The 21,759-nt window shown below is 36.6% G+C and overlaps 1 protein-coding gene across 4 annotated transcripts in view; it reads left to right on the top strand.

Moving 5' to 3' along the window:
- PDHX (pyruvate dehydrogenase complex component X) overlaps window positions 1–21,759 on the top strand; it is a 79,658-nt gene that overhangs the window by 5,511 nt on the left and 52,388 nt on the right. For all 4 annotated transcript variants that reach the window (XM_059069729.2, XM_067038023.1, XM_067038022.1 and 1 more), the window contains exon 2: window positions 7,738–7,818. In XM_059069729.2, the coding sequence (XP_058925712.1) occupies window positions 7,738–7,818 (81 nt within the window). The remainder of the gene's footprint in view (window positions 1–7,737; window positions 7,819–21,759) is intronic.

Below are 21,759 nucleotides of genomic sequence, written 5' to 3'. Positions count from 1 at the left end.
AAATATTTGTCTTTTTGTGTCTGGCTTATTTCACTTAGCATAATGTCTTCAAGTTTCATCCATGTTGATGCAGATATCTGAATCTCATCCCTTTTTAAGGCCGAATCACATTTTATTGGATGTATATACCACAATATTTTGCCTATGCATTCATCTATCCATGGACACTTAGGCTGTTTTCACCTTTTGGCCATTGTGAATAATGCTGCTGTGAACATGGTTGTGCAAACACCTGTTTGAGTTCCCGCTTTCAGTTATTTTGGGTGTATACCCGGAAGTGAGATTGCCTGATCAAATAAATGGTCATTCTATGTTTAATTTTTTGAGGAAACCATTGGGTTGTTTTTCCACAGACGCTGCATTGTTTTACTTTTCCACCAACAGTACACAAGGGCTCTAATTTCTCCACATCTTGCCAACACCTTGTTTTCTGTTTTTTTTTTTTTTTTTTTTTTTGATAATAGCCATTCTAATGAGTATAAAGTGATACTAGCACACAAATCAAGATTTCCTTTCTTGAACAGCTAGAATCTCGACTCTCAGCTCTTTGGCATTCTCAACGGCATGTTTATATGCTACCCTCTAGTACTTGTGTATTTGTCTTGACTTCCCATTTAAACTATAATCCTTTGAGGTCAAGATTCTGGTCTTATGTGGGTCTAAGGCTAGGATAGCAGGAGCTCAGTAAGCATTTGTTGAATGCCTGAATTTACCCTTTAGCTTTGGTAGTCAATATGACAGTACCACAGAAAGTAAAACGTTTGCCAGTGACGTTAATGAGAGTTTGGTTTTCAAATGTGCAATACAGTTAAAAGAGAGTTCAAGAGTTAGTGTACTTGAGCAATGAGGGCAAGGCTGGATAAGGTAAAGAGTAGAAAGGAAACCTTCATGTTTAGATTGGGAAGGTGAAAGGAACCTGTGAATCCATTGCTCATTATCTGAGGAAGGAATTGTAGAGTAGGATATTGTGATAACATCTAGCCAGCTATCTGGCTGCCTTCAGAGTCTACTCTTAACCATTTCTGTGCTTCCTATTAATAATAAACAGCGAACATTTTTGAGACTTACTTTTTGCCAGACCCCATTGTAATGACTTGGCATGTGTAACCTTGTTTAGACCTTACCAAACTCTTTATTTTACAGAAGAGGCAATCAGAGCACAGAATGACTAGGTAACTCGTAGGTGCTGGATTGATAATTTGAACCTAGGCAGTTTGGCTCCGGTGCCTGTTCTCTAAATCACAGTGGTGTGCTGCTGTTTAAGTTAAAAAAAAAAATTAGTCATTTTATTAAATAATAAAATATTTTAACACAGTCGTGCACGCATGTAGTTTAAATAGTCAAATGGTGCTAAAAGGCTTATAACAATACGGTGGGTCTCTGACCCATCTCTCCCTGCTCCCCCAGTCATCTTCCTCCTTAGAAGCAACAAGTTTTGTCTCTTGTTGCTTCTAAGTGTCCTCTGGCATTTGCTCATCTCTCTATTTTATGTTATATATTATATATGTTATATATTATCTGTGTATGACTTCTGATCATTCATCCCTTTGTTTTCCTTCCACCATTCTCCCAATGTAGTTATTTTGCATTTCTTAATTAAATCTATATTCAGTGTTTACACCAAACAAATAATGCTAAACTGAGAATTGTCCTATATCGTCCCATATTATGATCATTACCTTTCTTACTTTTTGCTTTTTTTCAAGTCGTTGCCTTTAACATTTTTTCTTCAGTTTTCTCTGTAACTATTACTAATTCATCCCACACCATCTAATAGCTTTTTAGCACAATTTCTGGTATTGTCAGTCACTTCAGCTGATCTCTCAGTTAACTTACTTTTGCAGTTTCTATATACAATATCTCCAGGTATGTAGGTTCAACCTGGGTTCCAAAGGTCTTCTCTTTTACCTCTGCAAAGGAAACAACCTCCAGTCTTCGGTTGAATGAGGGTGGTGTTACCCAGCAGTTAAATAGCATTCACCCAAATCTCCCACCCCACCGGCCCCAGTATTTCCAAAGGTCCTCAGTACTGCCAGTTCTTGGGCCTTTGGGAAACCAGGTTGATTATCTCAGCTTTCTCTACTTCTAGTTTAGCATTCAGCTTTCTAGACTCTCTTTAGTCAGTTATTACTGTCAACATTATTTACTTTTCTCCTTCCAAAATTGTGTTCTATTGTTCCTTCTTTTCTCCCTGTTCTTGTGGGTTTTTGTTTAAAAGTAACAAGAAACAAAGAAATAAAAAGCAGGTATAATAAAACCATCAACTAGAGATAGGTACTATTGTCATTTTGGAGTATATCCTTTCAGTCTTTGTGCACATACAAGCTAAGCAGGTAGAAATTGGATTATGCCATATATACTGTTTGTGGGCATCTTTCATTCATTTATTACTCTAAATGCTATTTTCTCACAAACTATTATGCATACATTTTCTATTGTTGTTCATTGACATTTTCAATGTATTCTTATACTAAAATAAGTATTTGTGACATTTTCAGTCTATTCTTATGCCAAAATAAATATTTGAACAAAGAAGACCCATATGACAAGCACTTATCTTTTAAAAAATTGCTTTACCTTTATTCAAAACTGCAGTATTACTATTATTCTATGCCCTGGTATTGATTTTGAAATTACCTTTTTACATCTTATGACTTTATTTCATCCAGCCTGCAGATGGCAGAATTGTTTTATTCAAGCAGAAATTTTAAAGGTCAATTTTATTTAATGAGTTCTTGCATTGGAAAGAGAGGTGATTAAATGAGCAGCATCTCTTCCTATTAAAAAAGAAGCAAATTAATGTAAGGAACAGAGAGCTGCACTAAAAAAGTACAGGGTAATTTATTTCTTCAATTTGTCTGTCTTCATTTCATGATTTTTGTGTTTGGATTATAGTCGTATAAATGAACTAGAGCATGACGTCCAAGCAGTACCATAAGTAAATTGTGGAATTTCCTTAATTGCTTCAGTCAGAGTAATGGAGCTTAGATCTGCTTCATTATTAGCCACAAGCTATTTGTTCTGCATTTGTTGTTTTTTTTTTTGTTTGTTTGTTTTTTTGCGGTACGCGGGCCTCTCACTGTTGTGGCCTTTCCCGTTGTGGAGCACAGGCTCCGGACGCACAGGCTCAGCGGCCATGGCTCACGGGCCCAGCCGCTCCGTGACACGTAGGATCTTCCCGGACCGGGGCACGAACCCGCGTCCCCTGCATCGGCAGGCGGACTCTCAACCACTGCGCCACCAGGGAAGCCCTGCATTTGTATTTTAAGAGTTTGCTTATATTAATCTTTTTAAAAAAAATCTGGAAACCTTTTAGAATTGATGTATAGATCATCACTTTCAAGCTTTTATAAGTTTTGCTGAAGTACGAGTGTTTTGAGATAAAAGAAATACTCTAGAGAACAAGAAATTAGATTAGTGTAGATTGTTTAAGATTCAGTGATTGATCAATTGCTCATATGCCTGATAAGGAAGGTAAAGCAGCAATATACTGAGTGAAAAATTTCAACTTACTGTGTCATTATATTGAGGCAAAAAAAGAGAGATTAAAACAGTTGTGATGGATTTGTGAGACTCTGCTGTTAAAATCAGTATATTTAAATATAAACTGGAACAATGTACATTACGGTAGTTACCTTACAAGTTTTTAAATATGTTTTTTAACTGCTATAGAAGGACAGACTTTATAAGCCATTAGGTATACTTTGTTAGCTTGATGAAAAGATATAGAACACTAAAATGACTACAAAAGGGTTAAAGTCTAACAAAATTTGGGGTTTTTTTTTTTTGCAGTACGTGGGCCCATGGGGTATTTTTTGAGTACTAAGTGAAATAACCTGTATGACTAGTGGAGTAAAAAACTGCATTTCCTTTATTCTTACTATAGTTGTGCCCAGTTATGAGTAGGAGCTGTAATTGGTGCCCATTTCAAGGCCTCCTCAGTTTGACAGGAAAAAGGTAGAATGTACTGCTTATTGGAATGAGAAGGGAAGCTACATATAATTTCTAATGAAATTAAACAACATTATGTGTAGGTTAAAATTCCAAGGAGTCTAGAAAAGCCCACACTATCTTCAGTAGAATTGATGGCATCCATAAAGGCCAGATATTAGTTATATGCAGCCCTGTCATTCAAAACTGATATTATGATTATATAATTACTTTCCCACTGGAAAAAATATATTTGGAAAAGATGTATATAATGTTCAGGTTGAAAGAGGATATACTAGAATGAAATATGCATTATTATTAATAAATTAATGCTTCCTTTTAAAAAATCATTTTCTAGCATGAGCCTCTGAGGATAGATTAGTTAGATTAATCAGAAAATACATAGCACATTGTACTCTCCATATAAGTCAGTATAAGCAATCAAGAGATAGCACCGAGGAATGATTATGTTCTTTTTATTTTTAAAATATGAAAATGAAATGAAAATTTTTAAGGTTCTTGATGTGATAATTCATAAAATGCAAAAAGTTTCATGATGAAGTACTTAACGTCAAGAAAAGTGTGAAGGTCTCTTAGGTGAGAGATTATAATAGGCGAGAGAATCATAAAATAAATATTAATTGTATCATGGCAACTAGAACCAAGGTATAAAAATATTGAAGAGAGACTTTGTTTTGAGAGAACTGAGTTGATATTTGTCATAAATTGAAATCTGGACATAGAATCTTAGAAGTTCATTTATTTTCCTTCTTTGTAGTGGAACTCTATTTGATGTATAAATTTACTGTGTATATGATTTTGAAATACTGCATCTCGTAATGCCGGGCTTGAACTTTTTGATAGAGAGGGATTGTTAGGCTGCTTGATTGGACACGTGAAGAATGCTCACATGAATTTGATATGTTTGGTTTGTTGTGTTTGAATTTCTGGATGAATAGGCTATAAATAACCAATGATTAATTAGTTGATAATCCATATTGGTAAGGATCATCAATTAACGATGAGCAGTAGTACAGTGTAGGAGAGGACAGCCTTGAGAATTAGGCAGAATTCAAATCTCTTTATCAGTGGATTGTAGTTTTCTCATTGATGAAATGGGCGTGTTGACTTAGAATTTGGTTCTGGCTCTATCATTGTTGGGGTATTGAGAGTGATGATTCTACATTTGTATCCTTGTAGATTGGTACCAATTGAGAAGGCAAAAACCAGACAGATGGAGATCAAAGTAACAGTTTTAATGTTGATGGTTTTGTTGTATTGGAAAATGTGACTTAAATCTGTGGCCTTCTACAGTTGGACTCCTCAGTACAACCCCTGTTTAGACTTTGGGCTTTTGTTTGAGAGAGACAGTTTGTGTATACAAAGCAAACACACATCCTGAATTGCTTCCCAGCACCCACTGGGCCCTGATGGCAGGAATAGAGAGAGATGGGCTTACTATCTGCCTTTGAAAGGCAGTTCCATTTATGCCTAGTGCATAGAAGAACTGAAAGGAAAATACAGGTTCCCTATAGGCAGGCAGGTCTTAAAATGAGGAAAAGGCTGAGGCAGATGTATTTGCCTGGATCCTTTTCTCAGTCCTTTAGAGGGGAGTGAAAGAACAGTGATAGGAGGATAGAAGCTTCCTTCCAAATGCTTCAGAAATGGCACTTCTTTACCATGAAGCCATAGGAACTCTCCATTTGAAATTACAATAACATTAGTTCAGTTTTCCAAAGGAAATATTTAACTAAATTTAACATTAGTATTCAATTCCCTTATTTTTTTAACAGATCTTCATTGGAGTATAATTTCTTTACAATGGTGTGTTAGTTTCTGCCATATAACAAAGTGAATCAGCTGTATGTATACATATATCCCCATATCTCCTCCCTCTTGAACCTCCCTCCCACCTTCCTATCCCACCCCTCTAAGTGGTCACAAAGCACCAAGCTGATCTCCCTGTGTTGTGGGACTGCTTCCCACAAGCTATCTATTTTATATTTGGTAGTGTACATGTGTCAACACTGCTGTCTCACTTCGTTCCAGCTTACCCTTCCCCCCCACCCCCATGTCCTCAAGTCTATCCTCTACGTCTGCGTCTTTATTCCTGTCCTTCCCCTAGTTTCATCAGAACCTTTTTTTTTTTTTTTTTAGATTCCATATATATGTGTTAGCATACGGTTTTTGTTTTTCTCTTTCTGACTTACTTCACTCTGTATGACAGTCTCTAGGTCCATCCACCTCACTACAAATAACCCAATTTCGTTTCTTTTTATGGCTGAGTAATATTCCATTGTATATATGTGCCACATCTTCTTTATCCATTCATCTGTTGATGGACACTTAGGTTACTTCCATGTCCTGGCTATTGTAAATAGTGCTGCATTGAACATTGTGGTACATGTCTCTTTTTGAACTATGGTTTTCTCTGGGTATATGCCCAATAGTGGGATTGCTGGGTCATATGGTAATTCTATTTTTAGTTTTTTCAGGAACCTCCATACTGTTCTCCATAGTGGCTGTATCAATTTACATTCCCACCAACAGTGCAAGAGGGTTCCCTTTTCTCCATATCCTCTCCAATATTTATTGTTTTTAGATATTTTGATGATGGCCATTCTGACCAGTGTGAGGTGATACCTCATCCGGTTTTGATTTGCATTTCTCTAATGATTAGTGATGTTCAGCATCCTTTCATGTGTTTGTTGGCAATCTGTATACCTTCTTTGGAGAAATGTCTATTTAGGTCTTCTGCCCATTTTTGGATTGGGTTGTTTGGTTTTTTTGATATCAATTCCCTTATTTTTAATCCTAAAACATCAATGGGGAAAAAAAAGCCCTATTCTACCCTTTTCCACATTTGAGTTATGTCAGATGTGTTGTATTTTGCTTTTTTTGGGTCAGAGAGTTGAATAATCTGAGGAGAGAATAGGTTTTGTGGAAGATTTCAGGCAATGTAGTTAGTTTGTTACTATGGCTACTGCTAAATAAACACTGGAGCACTCTGTGAACTATTTTATTAGTATAAACTTTATGTAAATTGTAATCTAACAGCTGTGTGCTCTTTAAGTATGATCCTGGACAGTGGAATTATCGGGAAGCACATCTGGCCAAATATATAGCGTGTATCCTTTTTTGATATCTAAGGAAAAAGTAGCTGTGCTTTATTGAGCGGTCACCCTGGTTTGAGTCTATCTTTTTGGATCCCTAGCTGAATTGTGGTATGAAACACAATCTGAGATTAAGTTCACTTGCCCTATCATTCTTGACAAGGCAAACCTCTGCTTTTCACACTTAGCAGCAAGCACCTTTGATTTCTGGATAGTGTAATATTAGATTAAAGTAAAAACACAACCAGTTTCTAAAGTTTAATCTTGATTATTCTGTTGTGTCTAATCTTAATTCTTCTGTTGTAGGTTATCAGGACTCTAGTTTCTTTTCTTTCTTTCTTTCTTTTTTTTTTTTTTTTGTCTTTTCCTTTGGTCATTCTACTTGTAAATATTTTTTGCAGCAACAAAAGGGGAAGGAGAAGAAGATGAAACATAAATCAGCTTTTCTTTTTTTTAATCTTGTAAGCACCTGGCTTGAAAATATGCATAGAGGGCTTGGGGAACTATGAAAAAAGAGTTGAAAATATTCCAGAAAAGATTACTGAACACTTAGTTTGACCAGTTGGGTGTCTTTCAGACTGTGGAATATTTTTTTTCTCAAATTGAATTCGATATTAATTTACTTGAACTTTTTGTTGCTGCCTTATGAGGTACATTATTTTTTGTGTTTAATGTTTCCTTTTTTCAATTTCAGCTGATCCTATTACGATACTAATGCCATCACTGTCTCCTACAATGGAAGAAGGGAACATTGTGAAATGGCTGAAAAAGGAAGGTGAGCAATGAATTTCTAATACCTGTGTTATTTGATCATTTTGGTTTTTCCTAAACAGCTGGTTTACACAATACATGATATACATGAAATGATTGGTTCCTTTGCTTATTAATCTTAATTGTTTAAATAAAAATTTCTCATGGTAGTATAGCAAAGGTTTTCTGGGTTCAGCCTGTATCTTTTCACAAGCAGAGAATGGTAAACTATTTTAATGCTTTTGTCCAAGTTTTAGTTCTTATTCTTAGCTTTTAGTTTCAACATCATAAATTTGTCAATCCCCTAAAGTTAATTTGTGACTTTATAATGATTCTTTGTGTGTTTCCTGTAACTAGGCAAGCTGATTATAAATTTCATTGGAAAGGATAAATAAGTAAGAATAATAAGAAAAACTCTCATTAAAGAAGAGCAGCAGAGGAGAGTTGTAGACCTACTAGATATTGAAACATGTTATTAAGCCTTTATAATAAAAACTGTGGTATTGGTGCTTAAAAAGACGGACTAACAGAACTGAATGGAAAATGAGGAAATAGACATGAATATTTAGTGTTTAAATAATGAAGGAAGATGATATTAGATTTAGTCTTTGTACTATCCCAGTGATAAATTACAAGTGAATCAGTCACTTAATATACAAAAATGAAACCAGACAAGTACTAGGAAAAGGGCTGGTGAATTCCTCTGAACCTGGAAGTGGATAAACACCCTAACTACAACTCAAAATCCACATGCAATAAGGGAAATATAGATAAATTTTATGGTAAAAATAATAACTTTATTATAGCTGAAAACATAATAAATAAAGTAAAAAAGATGACAAATTGGAGAAGGGTTTTGCAGTTTTTAATCACAATGGGTTAGTATTTCTAAAAAATAGAGAATAAGAAAACTATCAACTCAGCAAGAAAATGGGCAAGATATAAGAACAGATGGTTTGCAGAAAAAGAACTGCAAGTTGCCTCTAACATATGAAAAGCTATTTAATATTTGTACTAATAAATATGCAGATTAATACTACACTGATACATCATTTCTTACCAATCATATTGACAGAAATTAAAAAGTTTGACATGTTATTCTGTTGATGAGACTGTGGAGGGAATGGGGGGAATTAGGCACTCTCAATCATTGCTGTAGGAAATGCAAACTGGTATAAGCCCTAAGGGAGAGAATTTGTCAATACCTAGAAAAATTACATTTATATTTACCCTTTCACCAGGCAGTTCTATTTCTAGGGATCCTATCTCAAGGCAAAAATAAGAAAAGATGCACATATGAGGCTCTTTATTGCAGCGGTGTTTGTAATAGCAAAAGTTAGAAACAATCCATCTGTTGGTCAGTACACAATTTGATGAATAACGTATACTACATCCACAACTATGGAAAGGAATGAAGAGTGTCTCTTTATACTGTTGTAGAGTGACCTTCAGGGGAAAAAAGCAGGGTGGTGACTAATAGATATAGTGTGTATCATTCATTGAAGAAAGGGATGGGAATACTAATATTTGGAAATTTTTTTTAAAAAAGGATAAAACAAAAATTTAACAACAAAAAAATGGTTATTTGTAGTGTGATGGAGGAAACAATGTAGTGGGTGGAGAGAGGAGCAGAAGCTAGACTTCTCTGAATACATCTCGTTTTGTCTCCTTAACTTGGAACCATATACATATTTTGCATAATTTTAACACAGAATTTAATTTTAAAAGATCTCTAAAAATGGAAACCAGTTGAAACAGAAGAATTATATATTGAGTTGCTGATATAACAACATGCAGGGAGGGGCTATTTCAAATGTCAACAAACTTGACTATCTATCGCTACTAGATTGTAATTAAAGGAGAATGACATCTCTAAAAATATCTTAAACTGTTTAGAGTAATAGTATTATAGGGGTTATGTTGGTATTGTTATTCTAAGGTTTTTTAAAAATGTATTTTATGGGATAAAGCAAATGAGTGATTAAGATGATATTATTGGGAATCCAGCCTTTGAGTGTGGTTTAAAGGAAAAACAGTTGAAAGACAGCTAAGGTTAAGGAAGGATCCTGTGATGGTAAATTTTCTAGCTCTTTTTCATGGCAGGGCCTGGAAAAAATGACAAACCCACTAGCAATGAGCACCCCTAACAAAGAGACTATATAGTATCTAAATGCCATTTCCTACTAAAGTAAACCAAAGCTCCTTGGAAAATAGCTACTTCCAGGTCTGGGGCAGGAAATGTACAAGATGAGCTTGGAACATCTTGTCAATTTAGAAAGGAAAACAGTTATCAAAAATTCTTGAGGGCATCTTAAAGGACTCAGGAGCCAAAAATGGGACAATTACAGGATCAGTAAGAATAATATCTACAGTGTATTGAAACACCTTAAATATATTTAAAATTGAAGCTCACCATAATACTAAAGAAAAATACGAATAGTTGGTCTGCTTTGGGGGATGCTAGTAAATTAACTCATCTTGAAAAACGTAATAAGTGGAAAGACTCAAGTATTTTTCCCTGCCTTTCCTATATGAACTGTAGCTTAGAGTAACCAAGTAGTTGGTGATGATAAGTTTCTAATTATTGGCATATCCCAACTCTTAAAAGATGGAGGAATGATAGAATGTCACTGTGTCACAATTTTGCAATCTATAATGAATTAAGGGATATAGCCAGTGACCATCAGTGGTTGCTAATATCACAAAAAGAGAGAAAACCAAATAGTACCACCAGCTATAAGGTTGTCTTGCCAGAAAATTGAGCTGAATTGATTAAGCCTGTAGTTCTTGCTACCAGTTTCCAGGAAGTATAGGGGAAAGAGGCATGTATCCAGTGACACCATGAGGAGTATATCAGCATAACCCAGACTGTGGGGATTTCTACAGGCCAATTTTGTCAACAAATAAATGTCAAGGGATGGGAAGATGGGGAAAGGAAGGAGGTAGGGGAACCTATAGCTTCAAGAAGATTTAAGAGACCGGTTCCAGTGTAGGGACCTTATTTTGTTCATGATTCAAGCAAATAAAACATTTGGGGAATTTGAAAATTATATGTTTAATTAGATTAAGGAATTAATCATTTTAGAGGTTTAATGATACTATGCTAATAATTTTTAAAACCTTATCTATAAGAGATATGAGTTGAAATATTTATGTATGAAATGATAGTACATCTGGCCTTAACTTCACAATACCTCTGGTGGGAGGATAAGAGTATAAGTATTCATGAGTCAATTGACAGTTGTAATAGTTGTAAAAGTTGGTTCGTTAACTTTCCTTATAACTTTTGTGTATGTTTGAACTTTTTGTACTAATACATATTTTCTAAAGTTGTCCAATCAGTAGCCTTCGGGATATAACTTGGAGTGAGAAACTACTCTTTCCTCAACTTTTTATAAGCTCCAAGTGAATTTGAATCTTGCTGTTACTAAGAAAATACTTGCTACAATACTACCTACACAGCTATATTAATCTATTGTTTATAGCAACCATTTTGCCAGATTTAAAAAAATTTTTTTTTTACTGAGGTAACATTGGTTTATAACATTGTATGTTTCATGTGTACAACCTTATATTTCTACTTCTGTTTATGCTACAGCATGCTCACCACCAAAAACTTAGTTTCCGTCTGTCACCATACAGTTGATCCTCTTTGCTCATTTTGTCCTCCCCTCCTTCCCCTGGCCCTTCCGCTCTGGTAACCACTACTCTATTCTCTGTAGCTACATGTTTGTTTCTGTTTGGTTTGCTTTGTTCATTTCTTTTGTTTTGTTTTGTTTGTTATATTCTACATATTGTGAAATTCTACAGTGTTTGTCTTTCTTTGACTTATTTCATCTAGCATAATACTCTCAAGGTCCATCCATGTCGTTGCAAATAGCAAAATTTTCATCTTTTTTTATGGCTGAGTAGTATTCCATTATACATATGCATATATCTCACATCTTTATCCATTTATCCATTGATGGGCACTTAGGTTGTTTCCATACCTTGGCTATTGTAAGTAATTATTTTGCCAGATTTTAATACTTAGTATGGTGCTTAAAAAATAAGACTAAGCATATGAAGGCCAAAGAGATAAGGAGGCTATGGTACTCATGGTACAGAAAGAGGACAGAAGAAAAATTACTGTGAAGGAAGCTAGAGAAGGAGACTTTTTATTTTTCTGGAAGCTGCTTTCTTTTCCTTTTTCCTTCCTCTAGTCATTGCCATATATGTCTGTAGAGTAACCAGGTACTGACTGTGGGATGGATTCTTTTAGCCATCTCCCTATGCTTTACTCATTCTACAACATGTTAAACTTTTGGGGATATGAATCTCCAGCCCCTTATTAGGGATTGTTGGACAGATGCACAGAGAAATTGACCAGATGAGTTCCCCATAGCCATTATTATACTTCAGCATGAGAAATGGTAAACCAAGTGTTAAAAATGGAAAGAGAAGAGAGGGAAGAGTGCGTTGAGAATGAAGGACATGGTCTGGGAGGATTTGACTGATTCTAGAGACTAGCCCTGGCAAGGACTTCTGAGGTCTCTATATGTGATTTGGTGGGCATGGGAGGTCATCCAGGCAAATGTTGGTATTGAGTGTATAGATTAAATTGTATAGATTAAAAGCTTTTGCACAGCAAAGGAAACGATAAACAAGATGAAAAGACAACCCTCAGAATGGGAGAAGATATTTGCTCAATATCAAAAATACAAACAACCCAATCCCCAAATGGGCAGAAGACCTAAATAGACATCTCTCCAAAGAAGATACAGATTGCCAATAAACACATGAAAGGATGCTCAACATCACTAATCATTAGAGAAATGCAAATCAAAACTACAATGAGGCATCACCTCACACCAGTCAGAATGGCCATCATCAAAAATTCTACAAACAATAAATGCTGGAGAGGGTGTGGAGAAAAGGGAACACTCTTGCACTGTTGGTGGGAATGTAAATTGGTACAGCCACTATGGAGAACAGTATGGAGGTTCCTTAAAAAACTACAAATAGAACTACCATATGACCCAGTAATCCCACTACTGGGCATATACCCTGAGAAAACCATAATTCAAAAAGAGTCATGTACCACAATGTTCATTGCAGCTCTATTTACATAGCCAGGACATGGAAGCAACCTAAGTGTCCATCGACAGATGAATGGATAAAGAAGATGTGGCACATATATACAGTGGAATATTACTCAGCCATAAAAAGAAATGAAACTGAGTTATTTGTAATGAGGTGGATAGACCTGGAGTCTGTCATACAGAGTGAAGTAAGTCAGAAGGAGAAAAACAAATACCGTATGCTAACACATATATATGGAATCTAAAAAATAAAAAAAATAGTGGTTCTGATGAACCTAGGGGGAGGACAGGAATAAGGACACAGACGTAGAAAATGGAACTGAGGACACGGGGAGGGGGAAGGGTAAACTGGGACAAAGTGAGAGAGTGGCATGGACATATATGCACTAGCAAATGTAAAATAGATAGCTAGTGGGAAGCAGCCTCATAGCACAGGGAGATCAGCTCGGTGCTTTGTGACCATCTAGAGGGGTGGGATAGGGAGGGTGGGAAGGAGATGCAAGAGGGAGGAGATATGGGAATATATGTATACATATAGCTGATTCACTTTGTTATATAGCAGAAACTAAGAACATTGTAAAGCAATTATACTCCAATAAACATGTTAAAAAAATTGTATAGAGAGAACTTACGCAGTGAGTAAGAGTTCAGAGTCTGACAGAGTTATGCTGTGATTCTAGGAGGTGAGCCATTCATGGCAGTGAGGACAAGTGTTGGGCATCAAGAAGAAGGCTGCAAGTATTTAGTAGCTTGGGAGTTTGAGAGAAGGCCCCAGTTCTTGCAGGTGGGGTGGGCAGGGCTGGGGTGCTAGGAAAGTCAACAAGAGAAATTACAGAATGGGCCTCACAGCAGGAGTTTGGGACTGTGGATTGGACCAATATAGAGGATAAGAGGTATGGCACAATGAGGCTATCCAGATGACCATGACTGGTCCTTTTTTTCTTTTTCTTTTTTTTTTTAAATTTTACTTTTAAAAGGGAGACTTATGTTTTTGGCTGCGTTGGGTCTTCGTTGGTGCGCGTGGGCTTTCTGTAGTTGTGGCTAGCAGGGCCTACTCTTCGTTGTGGTGTGCGGGCTTCTCCTTGCCGTGGCTTCTCTTGTTGCGGAGCATGGGCTCTAGGTGCACAGGCTTCAGTAGTTGTGGCATGCAGGCTCAGTAGGTGTGGCTCGTGAGCTCTAGCGTGCAAGCTCAGTAGTTGTGGCACATGGGCTTAGTTGCTCCACGGCATGTGGGATCTTCCCAGACCAGGGCATGAACCCATGTCCCCTGCATTGGCAGGTGGATTCTTTTTTTCTTTTTAACATCTTTATTGGAGTATAACTGTTTTACAATAGTGTGTTAGTTTCTCCTTTACAACAAAGTGAATCAGTTATACATATACATATGTTCCCATATCTCTTCCCTCTTGTGTCACCCTCCCTCCCACCCTCCCTATGCCACCCCTCTAGGTGGTCACACAGCACCAAGCTGATCTCCCTGTGCTATGCAGCAGCTTCCCTCTAGCTATCTAATTTACATTTGGTAGTGTATATATGTCCCTGCCACTCTCTCACTTCGTCACATCTTACCCTTCCCCCTCCCCATATCCTCAAGTCCATGCTCTAGTAAGTCTGTGTTTTATTCCCGTCCTATCACTAATCTCTTCATGACATTTTTTTTTCTTAGATTCCATATATATGTGTTAGCATACAGTATTTGTTTTTCTCCTTCTGACTTACTTCACTCTGTATGACAGACTCCAGGTCTATCCACCTCATTACAAATAACTCAGTTTCATTTCTTTTTATGGCTGAGTAATATTCCACTGTATATATGTGCCACATCTTCTTTATCCATTCATCTGTTGATGGACACTTAGGTTGCTTCCATGTCCTGGCTATCATAAATAGAGCTGCAATGAACATTGTGGTACATGAGTCTTTTTGAATTATGGTTTTCTCAGGGTATATGCCCAGTAGTGGGATTGCAGGGTCATATGGTAGTTCTATTTGTAGTTTTTAAGGAACCTCCATACTGTTCTCCATAGTGGCTGTATCAATTTACATTCCCACCAGCAGTGCAAGAGTGTTCCCTTTTCTCCACACCCTCTTCAGCATTTATTGTTTTTAGAGTTTTTGATGATGGCCAATCTGACCGGTGTGAGATGATATCTCATTGTAGTTTTGATTTGCATTTTTCTAATGATTAATGATATTGAGCATTCTTTCATGTGTTTGTTGGCAATCTGTATATCTTCTTTGGAGAAATGTCTATTTAGTTCTTCTGCCCATTTTTGGATTGAGTTGTTTGTTTTTTTGTTATTGAGCTGCATGAGTTGCTTATAAATTTTAGATATTAATCCTTTGTCAGTTGCTTCATTTGCAAATATTTTCTCCCATTCTGAGGGTTGTCTTTTGGTCTTGTTTATGGTACCTTTTGCTGTGCAAAATCTTTTAAGTTTCATTAGGTCCCATTTGTATATATATATTTTTATTTCCATTTCTCTAGGAGATGGGTCAAAAAGGATCTTGCTGTGATTTATATCATAGAGTGTTCTGCCTATGTTTTCCTGTAAGAGTTTGATAGTGTCTGGCCTTACATTTAGGTCTTTAACCCATTTTGAGTTTATTTTTGTGTGTGGTGTTAGGGAGTGTTCCAATTTCATACTTTTACATGTAGCTGTCCAGTTTCCCCAGCACCACTTATTGAAGAGGCTGTCTTTTCTCCACTGTATATCTTTCCCTCCTTTATCAAAGATAAGGTGACCATATGTGTGTGGGTTTATCTCTGGGCTTTCTGTCGTGTTCCATTGATATATATTTCTGTTTTTGTGCCAGTACCATACTGTCTTGAATACTGTAGCCTTGTAGTATAGTCTGAAGTCAGGGAGCCTGATTCCTCGAGCTCCACTTTTCGTTCTCAAGATTGCTTTGGCTATTCGGGGTCTTTTGTGTTTCCATACAAATTGTGAAATTTTTTGTTCTAGTTCTGTAAAAAATGCCAGTGGTAATTTGATAGGGATTGCATTGAATCTGTAGATTGCTTTGGGTAGTAGAGTCATTTTCACAATGTTGATTCTTCCAATCCAAGAACATGGTATATTTCTCCACCTATTTGTATCATCTTTAATTTCTTTCATCAGTGTCTTATAGCTTTCTGCATACAAGTCTTTTGTCTCCTTAGGTAGGTTTATTCCTAGATATTTTATTCTTTTTGTTGCAGTGGTAAATGTGAGTGTTTTCTTAATTTCACTCTCAGATTTTTCATCATTAGTGTATAAGAATGCCAGAGATTTCTGTGCATTAATTTTGCATCCTGCTGCTTTACCAAATTCATTGATTAGCTCTAGTAGTTTTCTGGTAGCATCCTTAGGATTCTCATGATACTATGTATAGTATCATGTCATCTGCAAACAGTGACAGCTTTACTTCTTCTTTTCCTATTTGGATTCCTTTTATTTCTTTTTTTTCTCTGATTGCTGTGGCTAGAACTTCCAAAACTATGTTGAATAAGAGTGGTGAGAGTGGGCAACCTTGTCTTGTTCCTGATCTTAGTGGAAATGATTTCAGTTTTTCACCATTGAGAACAATGCTGGCTGTGGGTTTGTCATATATGGCCTTTATTATGTTGAGGAAAGTTCCCTCTGTGCCTATTTTCTGCAGGGTTTTTAATCATAAATGGGTGTTGAATTTTGTCAAAAGCTTTTTCTGCATCTATTGAGATGATCATATGGTTTTTCTCCTTCAGTTTGTTGATATGGTGTATCTCATTGATTGATTTGCGTATATCGAAGAATCCTTGCATTCCTGGAATAAACCCCACTTGATCATGGTGTATGCTCCTTTTAATGTGCTGTTGGATTCTGTTTGCCAGTATTTTGTTGAGAATTTTTGCATCTACATTCATCAGTGGTATTGGTGTGTAATTTTCTTTTTTGTAGTATCTCTGTCTGATTTTTGTATCAGGGTAATGGTGGCCTCATAGAATGAGTTTGGGAGTGTTCCTTCCTCTGCAATTTTTGGGAAGAGTTTGAGAAGGATGGGTGTTAGGTCTTCTCTAAATGTTTGACAGAATTGATCTGTGAAGCCATCTGGTCCTGGACTTTTGTTTCTTGAAAGATTTTTAGTCACAGTTTCAGTTTCATTAGTTGTGATTGGTCTGTTCATATTTTCTATTTCTTCCTGGTTCAGTCTCGGCAGCTTGTGCATTTTTAAGAATTTGTCCATTTCTTCCAGGTTGTCCATTTTATTGGCATACAGTTGCTTGTAGTAATCTCTAATAATCTTTGGTATTTCTGCAGTGTCCGTTGTTACATCTCCTTTTTCATTTCTAATTTTATTGACTTGAGTCTTCTCCCTTTTTTTCTTGATGAGTCTGGCTAATGGTTTATCAATTTTATTTATCTTCTCAAAGAACCAGCTTTTAGTTTTATTTACCTTTGCTATTGTTTCCTTCATTTCTTTTTCATTTATTTCTGATCTCATCTTTATGATTTCTTTCCTTCTGCTAAATTTGGGGTTTTTTTGTTCTTCTTTCTCTAATTGCTTTAGGTGCAAAGTTAGGTTGTTTACTCAAGATGTTTCCTGTTTCTTAAGGTATGATTGTATTGCTATAAACTTCCCTCTTAGAACTGCTTTTGCTGTATCCCATAGGTTTTGGGTCGTCATGTCTCCATTGTCATTTGTTTCTAAGTATTTCTTGATTTCCTCTTTGATTTCTTCAGTGATCACTTCGTTATGAAGTAGTGTATTGTTTAGCCTCCGTGTGTTTGTATTTTTTACAGATCTTTTCCTGTTATTGATATCTAGTCTCAGAGCGTTGTGGTCGGAAAAGATACTTGATACGATTTCAATTTTCTTAAATTTGCCAAGGCTAGATTTGTGACCCAATATATGATCTATGCTGGAGAATGTTCCATGAGCACTTGAGAAAAATCTGTATTCTGTTGTTTTTGGATGGAATGTCCTATAAATATCAATTAAGTCCATCTTGTGTAATGTATCATTTAAAGCATGTGTGTCCTTATTTATTTTCATTTTGGATGATCTGTCCATTGGTGAAAGTGAGGTGTTAATGACTGGTCCTTGATGTGCTATGTACCACCTCTGATTGGAAGCACAACTTAATTCTGATGCTTACTGGCGAACATGTCTGAGTTTTGATATGTTTCCTTTTGTGGTTATGACTAGCATAGTACTAATCAATAGAACAGACCCAGCAGCACTGTAAGTGGCTGATCAGCAAATATATTGGCAGAGGGGAGAATAAGGCAAGAGCAGGAGATGTGACAGGCATCGAGAAGGCTTTACAGATGAGGTACTATTTGAGTTGGTCCTTATATAATACATGGGCTTTTTTTAAAAAAAAAGGAAGAAGGACATTATAAGTAATGTAAACAATTTGTCAAAATCTTGGAAGTGAGATGTCATGACATGTATTTTGGCAACCATAGGTAGTTCTGGCTGCATTAAGGGCATGGTGGATGTGAGATAAGATAGGTTATAGGAAGGATCCTGAATATCAAGCTGCAGTTTATCAGTCTGTGAGTGTCCTTATCCTAAAGCCAAGAGGTAATGACACTCATGGTTATTTTGTAGGAAGTGGTCTTTACATGCTTTCTTGAGCCCTGATAGTAGCCTTGCACTGAATGGAGCAGGCCCTAGGAGTGCTGTGGTATCAAGAGCTAACTGTAGGCAATTTAAGTAGCTTCCTTTACAGGCTCGCATTGGAAAGGCCAGTCCTGAGGACTCCTAGTCAGTTTGACCATCTAAACAGATGTGGTCAGGGTTCTGCTCACTTCTGGGTAGAAAATTATAAGACAGATTTTTTTTTTTTTTTTCTTTTTTTCTTTTTTTATTGATTTTCCCGGACCGGGGCACGAACCCGTGTCTCCTGCATCGGCAGGCGGACTCTCAACCACTGTGCCACCAGGGAAGCCCAAGACAGATTTTTTTAATATAAGTTGAGCTTAAATGCAGGAAAGAGGAATCACCAAATCCAGCAATATCCAGAACGGTGAGCAGGAGTTGACTACATGCCCCGCTGGGCCTGAGCTGGAAGGGTGGAATAACTGAGATTGGGAAACAGGGTTTTTTTTTTTTTGTGGGCAGGTGGGGAAATCGAGAATTAGGTTCAGGAGGAAACTTGTACAAGCCTCTTAGCCTCATCCACCAGAGGGCAGACAGCAGAAGAAAGAAGAACTCAAATTCTGCAGCCTGTGGAACAAAAAACCACATTCACAGAAAGAAAGACAAGGTGAGAAGGCAGAGGGCTATGGACCAGATGAAGGAACAAGATAAAAAACCCCAGAAAAACAACTAAATGAAGTGGAGATAGGCAACCTTCCAGAAAAAGAATTCAGAATAATGATAGTGAAGATGATCCAGGACCTCGGAAAAAGAATGGAGGCAAAGATCGAGAAGATGCAAGAAATGTTTAACAAAGACCTAGAAGAAATAAAGAACAAACAAACAGAGATGAACAATACAATAACTGAAATGAAAAATACACTAGAAGGAATCAATAACAGAATCACTGAGGCAGAAGAATGGATAAATGACCTGGAAGACAGAATGGTGGAATTCACTGCTGTGGAACAGAATAAAGAAAAAAGAATGGAAAGAAATGAAGACACCCTAAGAGACTTCTGGGACAACATTAAATGCAACAACATTCACATTATAGTGGTCCCAGAAGGAGAAGAGAGAGAGAAAGGACCCGAGAAAATATTTGAAGAGATTATAGTCAAAAACTTCCCTAACATGGGAAAGGAAATAGCCACCCAAGTCCAGGAAGCACAGGGAGTCCCATACAGGATAAACACAAGGAGAAACACACCGAGACACATAGTAATCAAATTGGCAGAAATTAAAGACAAAGAAAAATTATTGAAAGCAGCAAGGGAAAAACGACAAATAACGTACAAGGGGACTTCCATAAGGTTGACAGCTGATTTCTCAGCAGAAACTCTACAACCCAGAAGGGAGTGGCATGATATACTTAAAGTGATGAAAGGGAAGAACGTACAACCAAGATTACTCTACTCGGCAAGGATCTCATTCAGATTCGAAGGAGAAATCCAAAGCTTTACAGACAAGCAAAAGCTAAGAGAATTCAGCACCACCAAACCAGCTCTACAACAAATGCTAAAGGAACTTCTCTAAGTGGGAAACACAAGAGAAGAAAAGGACCTACAAAAACAAACCCAAAACAATTAAGAAAATGGTAATAGGAACATACATATCGATAATTACATTAAACGTGCATGGATTAAATGCTCCAACCAAAAGACAGAGGTTCGCTGAATGGATACAAAAACAAGACCCATATTTATGCTGTTTACAAGAGACCCACTTCAGACCTAGGGACACATTCAGACTAGAAGTGAGGGGATGGAAAAAGATAGTCCTTGCAAATGGAAATCAAAAGAAAGCTGGAGTAGCAATACACTCATATCAGATAAAATAAAGAATGTTACAAGAGACAAGGAAGGACACTACCTAATGATCAAGGGATCAATCCAAGAAGAAGATATAACAATTATAAATATATATGCACCCAACATAGGAGCACCTCAATACATAAGGCAACTGCTAAGAGCTATAAAAGAGGAAATCAACAGTAACACAATAATAGTGGGGGACTTTAACACCTCACTTACACCAATGGACGGATCATCCAAACAGAAAATTAATAAGAAACGGAAACTTTAAATGACACAATAGACCAGATAGATTTAATTGATATTTATAGGACATTCCATCCAAGAACAGCAGATCACACTTTCTTCTCAAGTACGCACGGAACATTCTCCAGGATAGAGAACATCCTGGGTCACAAATCAAGCCTCAGTAAATTTTAGAAAATTGAAATCGTATCAAGCATCTTTTCTGACCGCAATGCTATGAGATTAGAAATCAATTACAGGCTAAAAAACGTAAAAAACACAAACACGTGGAGGCTAAACAATATGTTACTAAATAACGAAGAGATCATTGAAGCAAAAGTGGAAATCACATACCTAGAAGCAAATGATAATGAAAACATGATGACACAAAACCTATGGGATGCAGCAAAAGCAGTTCTAAGACGGAAGTTTATAGCTGTACAAGCCTACCTCGAGAAAGAAAAAAAATCTCAAACAATCTAACCTTACACCTAAAGGGATTAGAGAAAGAAGAACAAACAAAACCCAAAGTTAGCAGAAGGAAAGAAATCATAAAGATCAGAGCAGAAATAAATGAAATAGAAACAAAGAAAACAGTAGCGAAGATCAATTAAACTAAAAGCTGGTTCTTTGAGAAGATAAACAAAATTGATAAACCATTAGCCAGACTCATCAATAAAAAGAGGGAGAGGACTCAAATCAATAAAACTAGAAATGAAAAAGGAGAAGTTACAACAGACACTGCAGAAATACAAAGCATCTTAAGAGACTACTGCAGGCAACTCTATGCCGATAAAATGGACAACCTGGAAGAAATTCTTAGAAAGGTATAACCTTCCAAGACTGAAGCAGGAAGAAATAGAAAATATGAACAGACCAATCATAAGTAATGAAACTGAAACTGTGACTAAAAATCTTGCAAGAAACAGAAGTCCAGGACCAGATGGCTTCACAGATCAATTCTGTCAAACATTTAGAGAAGACGTAACACCCATCCTTCTCAAACTCTTCCCCAAAATTGCAGAGGAAGGAACACTCCCAAACTCATTCTATGAGGCCACCATTACCCTGATACAAAAATCAGACAAAGATACTACAAAAAAGAAAATTACACACCAATACCACTGATGAATGTAGATGCAAAAATTCTCAACAAAATACTAGCAAACAGAATCCAACAACACATTAAAAGGATCATACACCATGATCAAGTGGGATTTATCCTAGGGATGCAAACAT

This window comes from Kogia breviceps, chromosome 7 (assembly GCF_026419965.1).
Source record: "Kogia breviceps isolate mKogBre1 chromosome 7, mKogBre1 haplotype 1, whole genome shotgun sequence".
Taxonomy (NCBI): domain Eukaryota; kingdom Metazoa; phylum Chordata; class Mammalia; order Artiodactyla; family Physeteridae; genus Kogia; species Kogia breviceps.
Note: the sequence above shows the minus strand (reverse complement) of the source record. Positions and strands in the feature narration are given on the sequence as shown.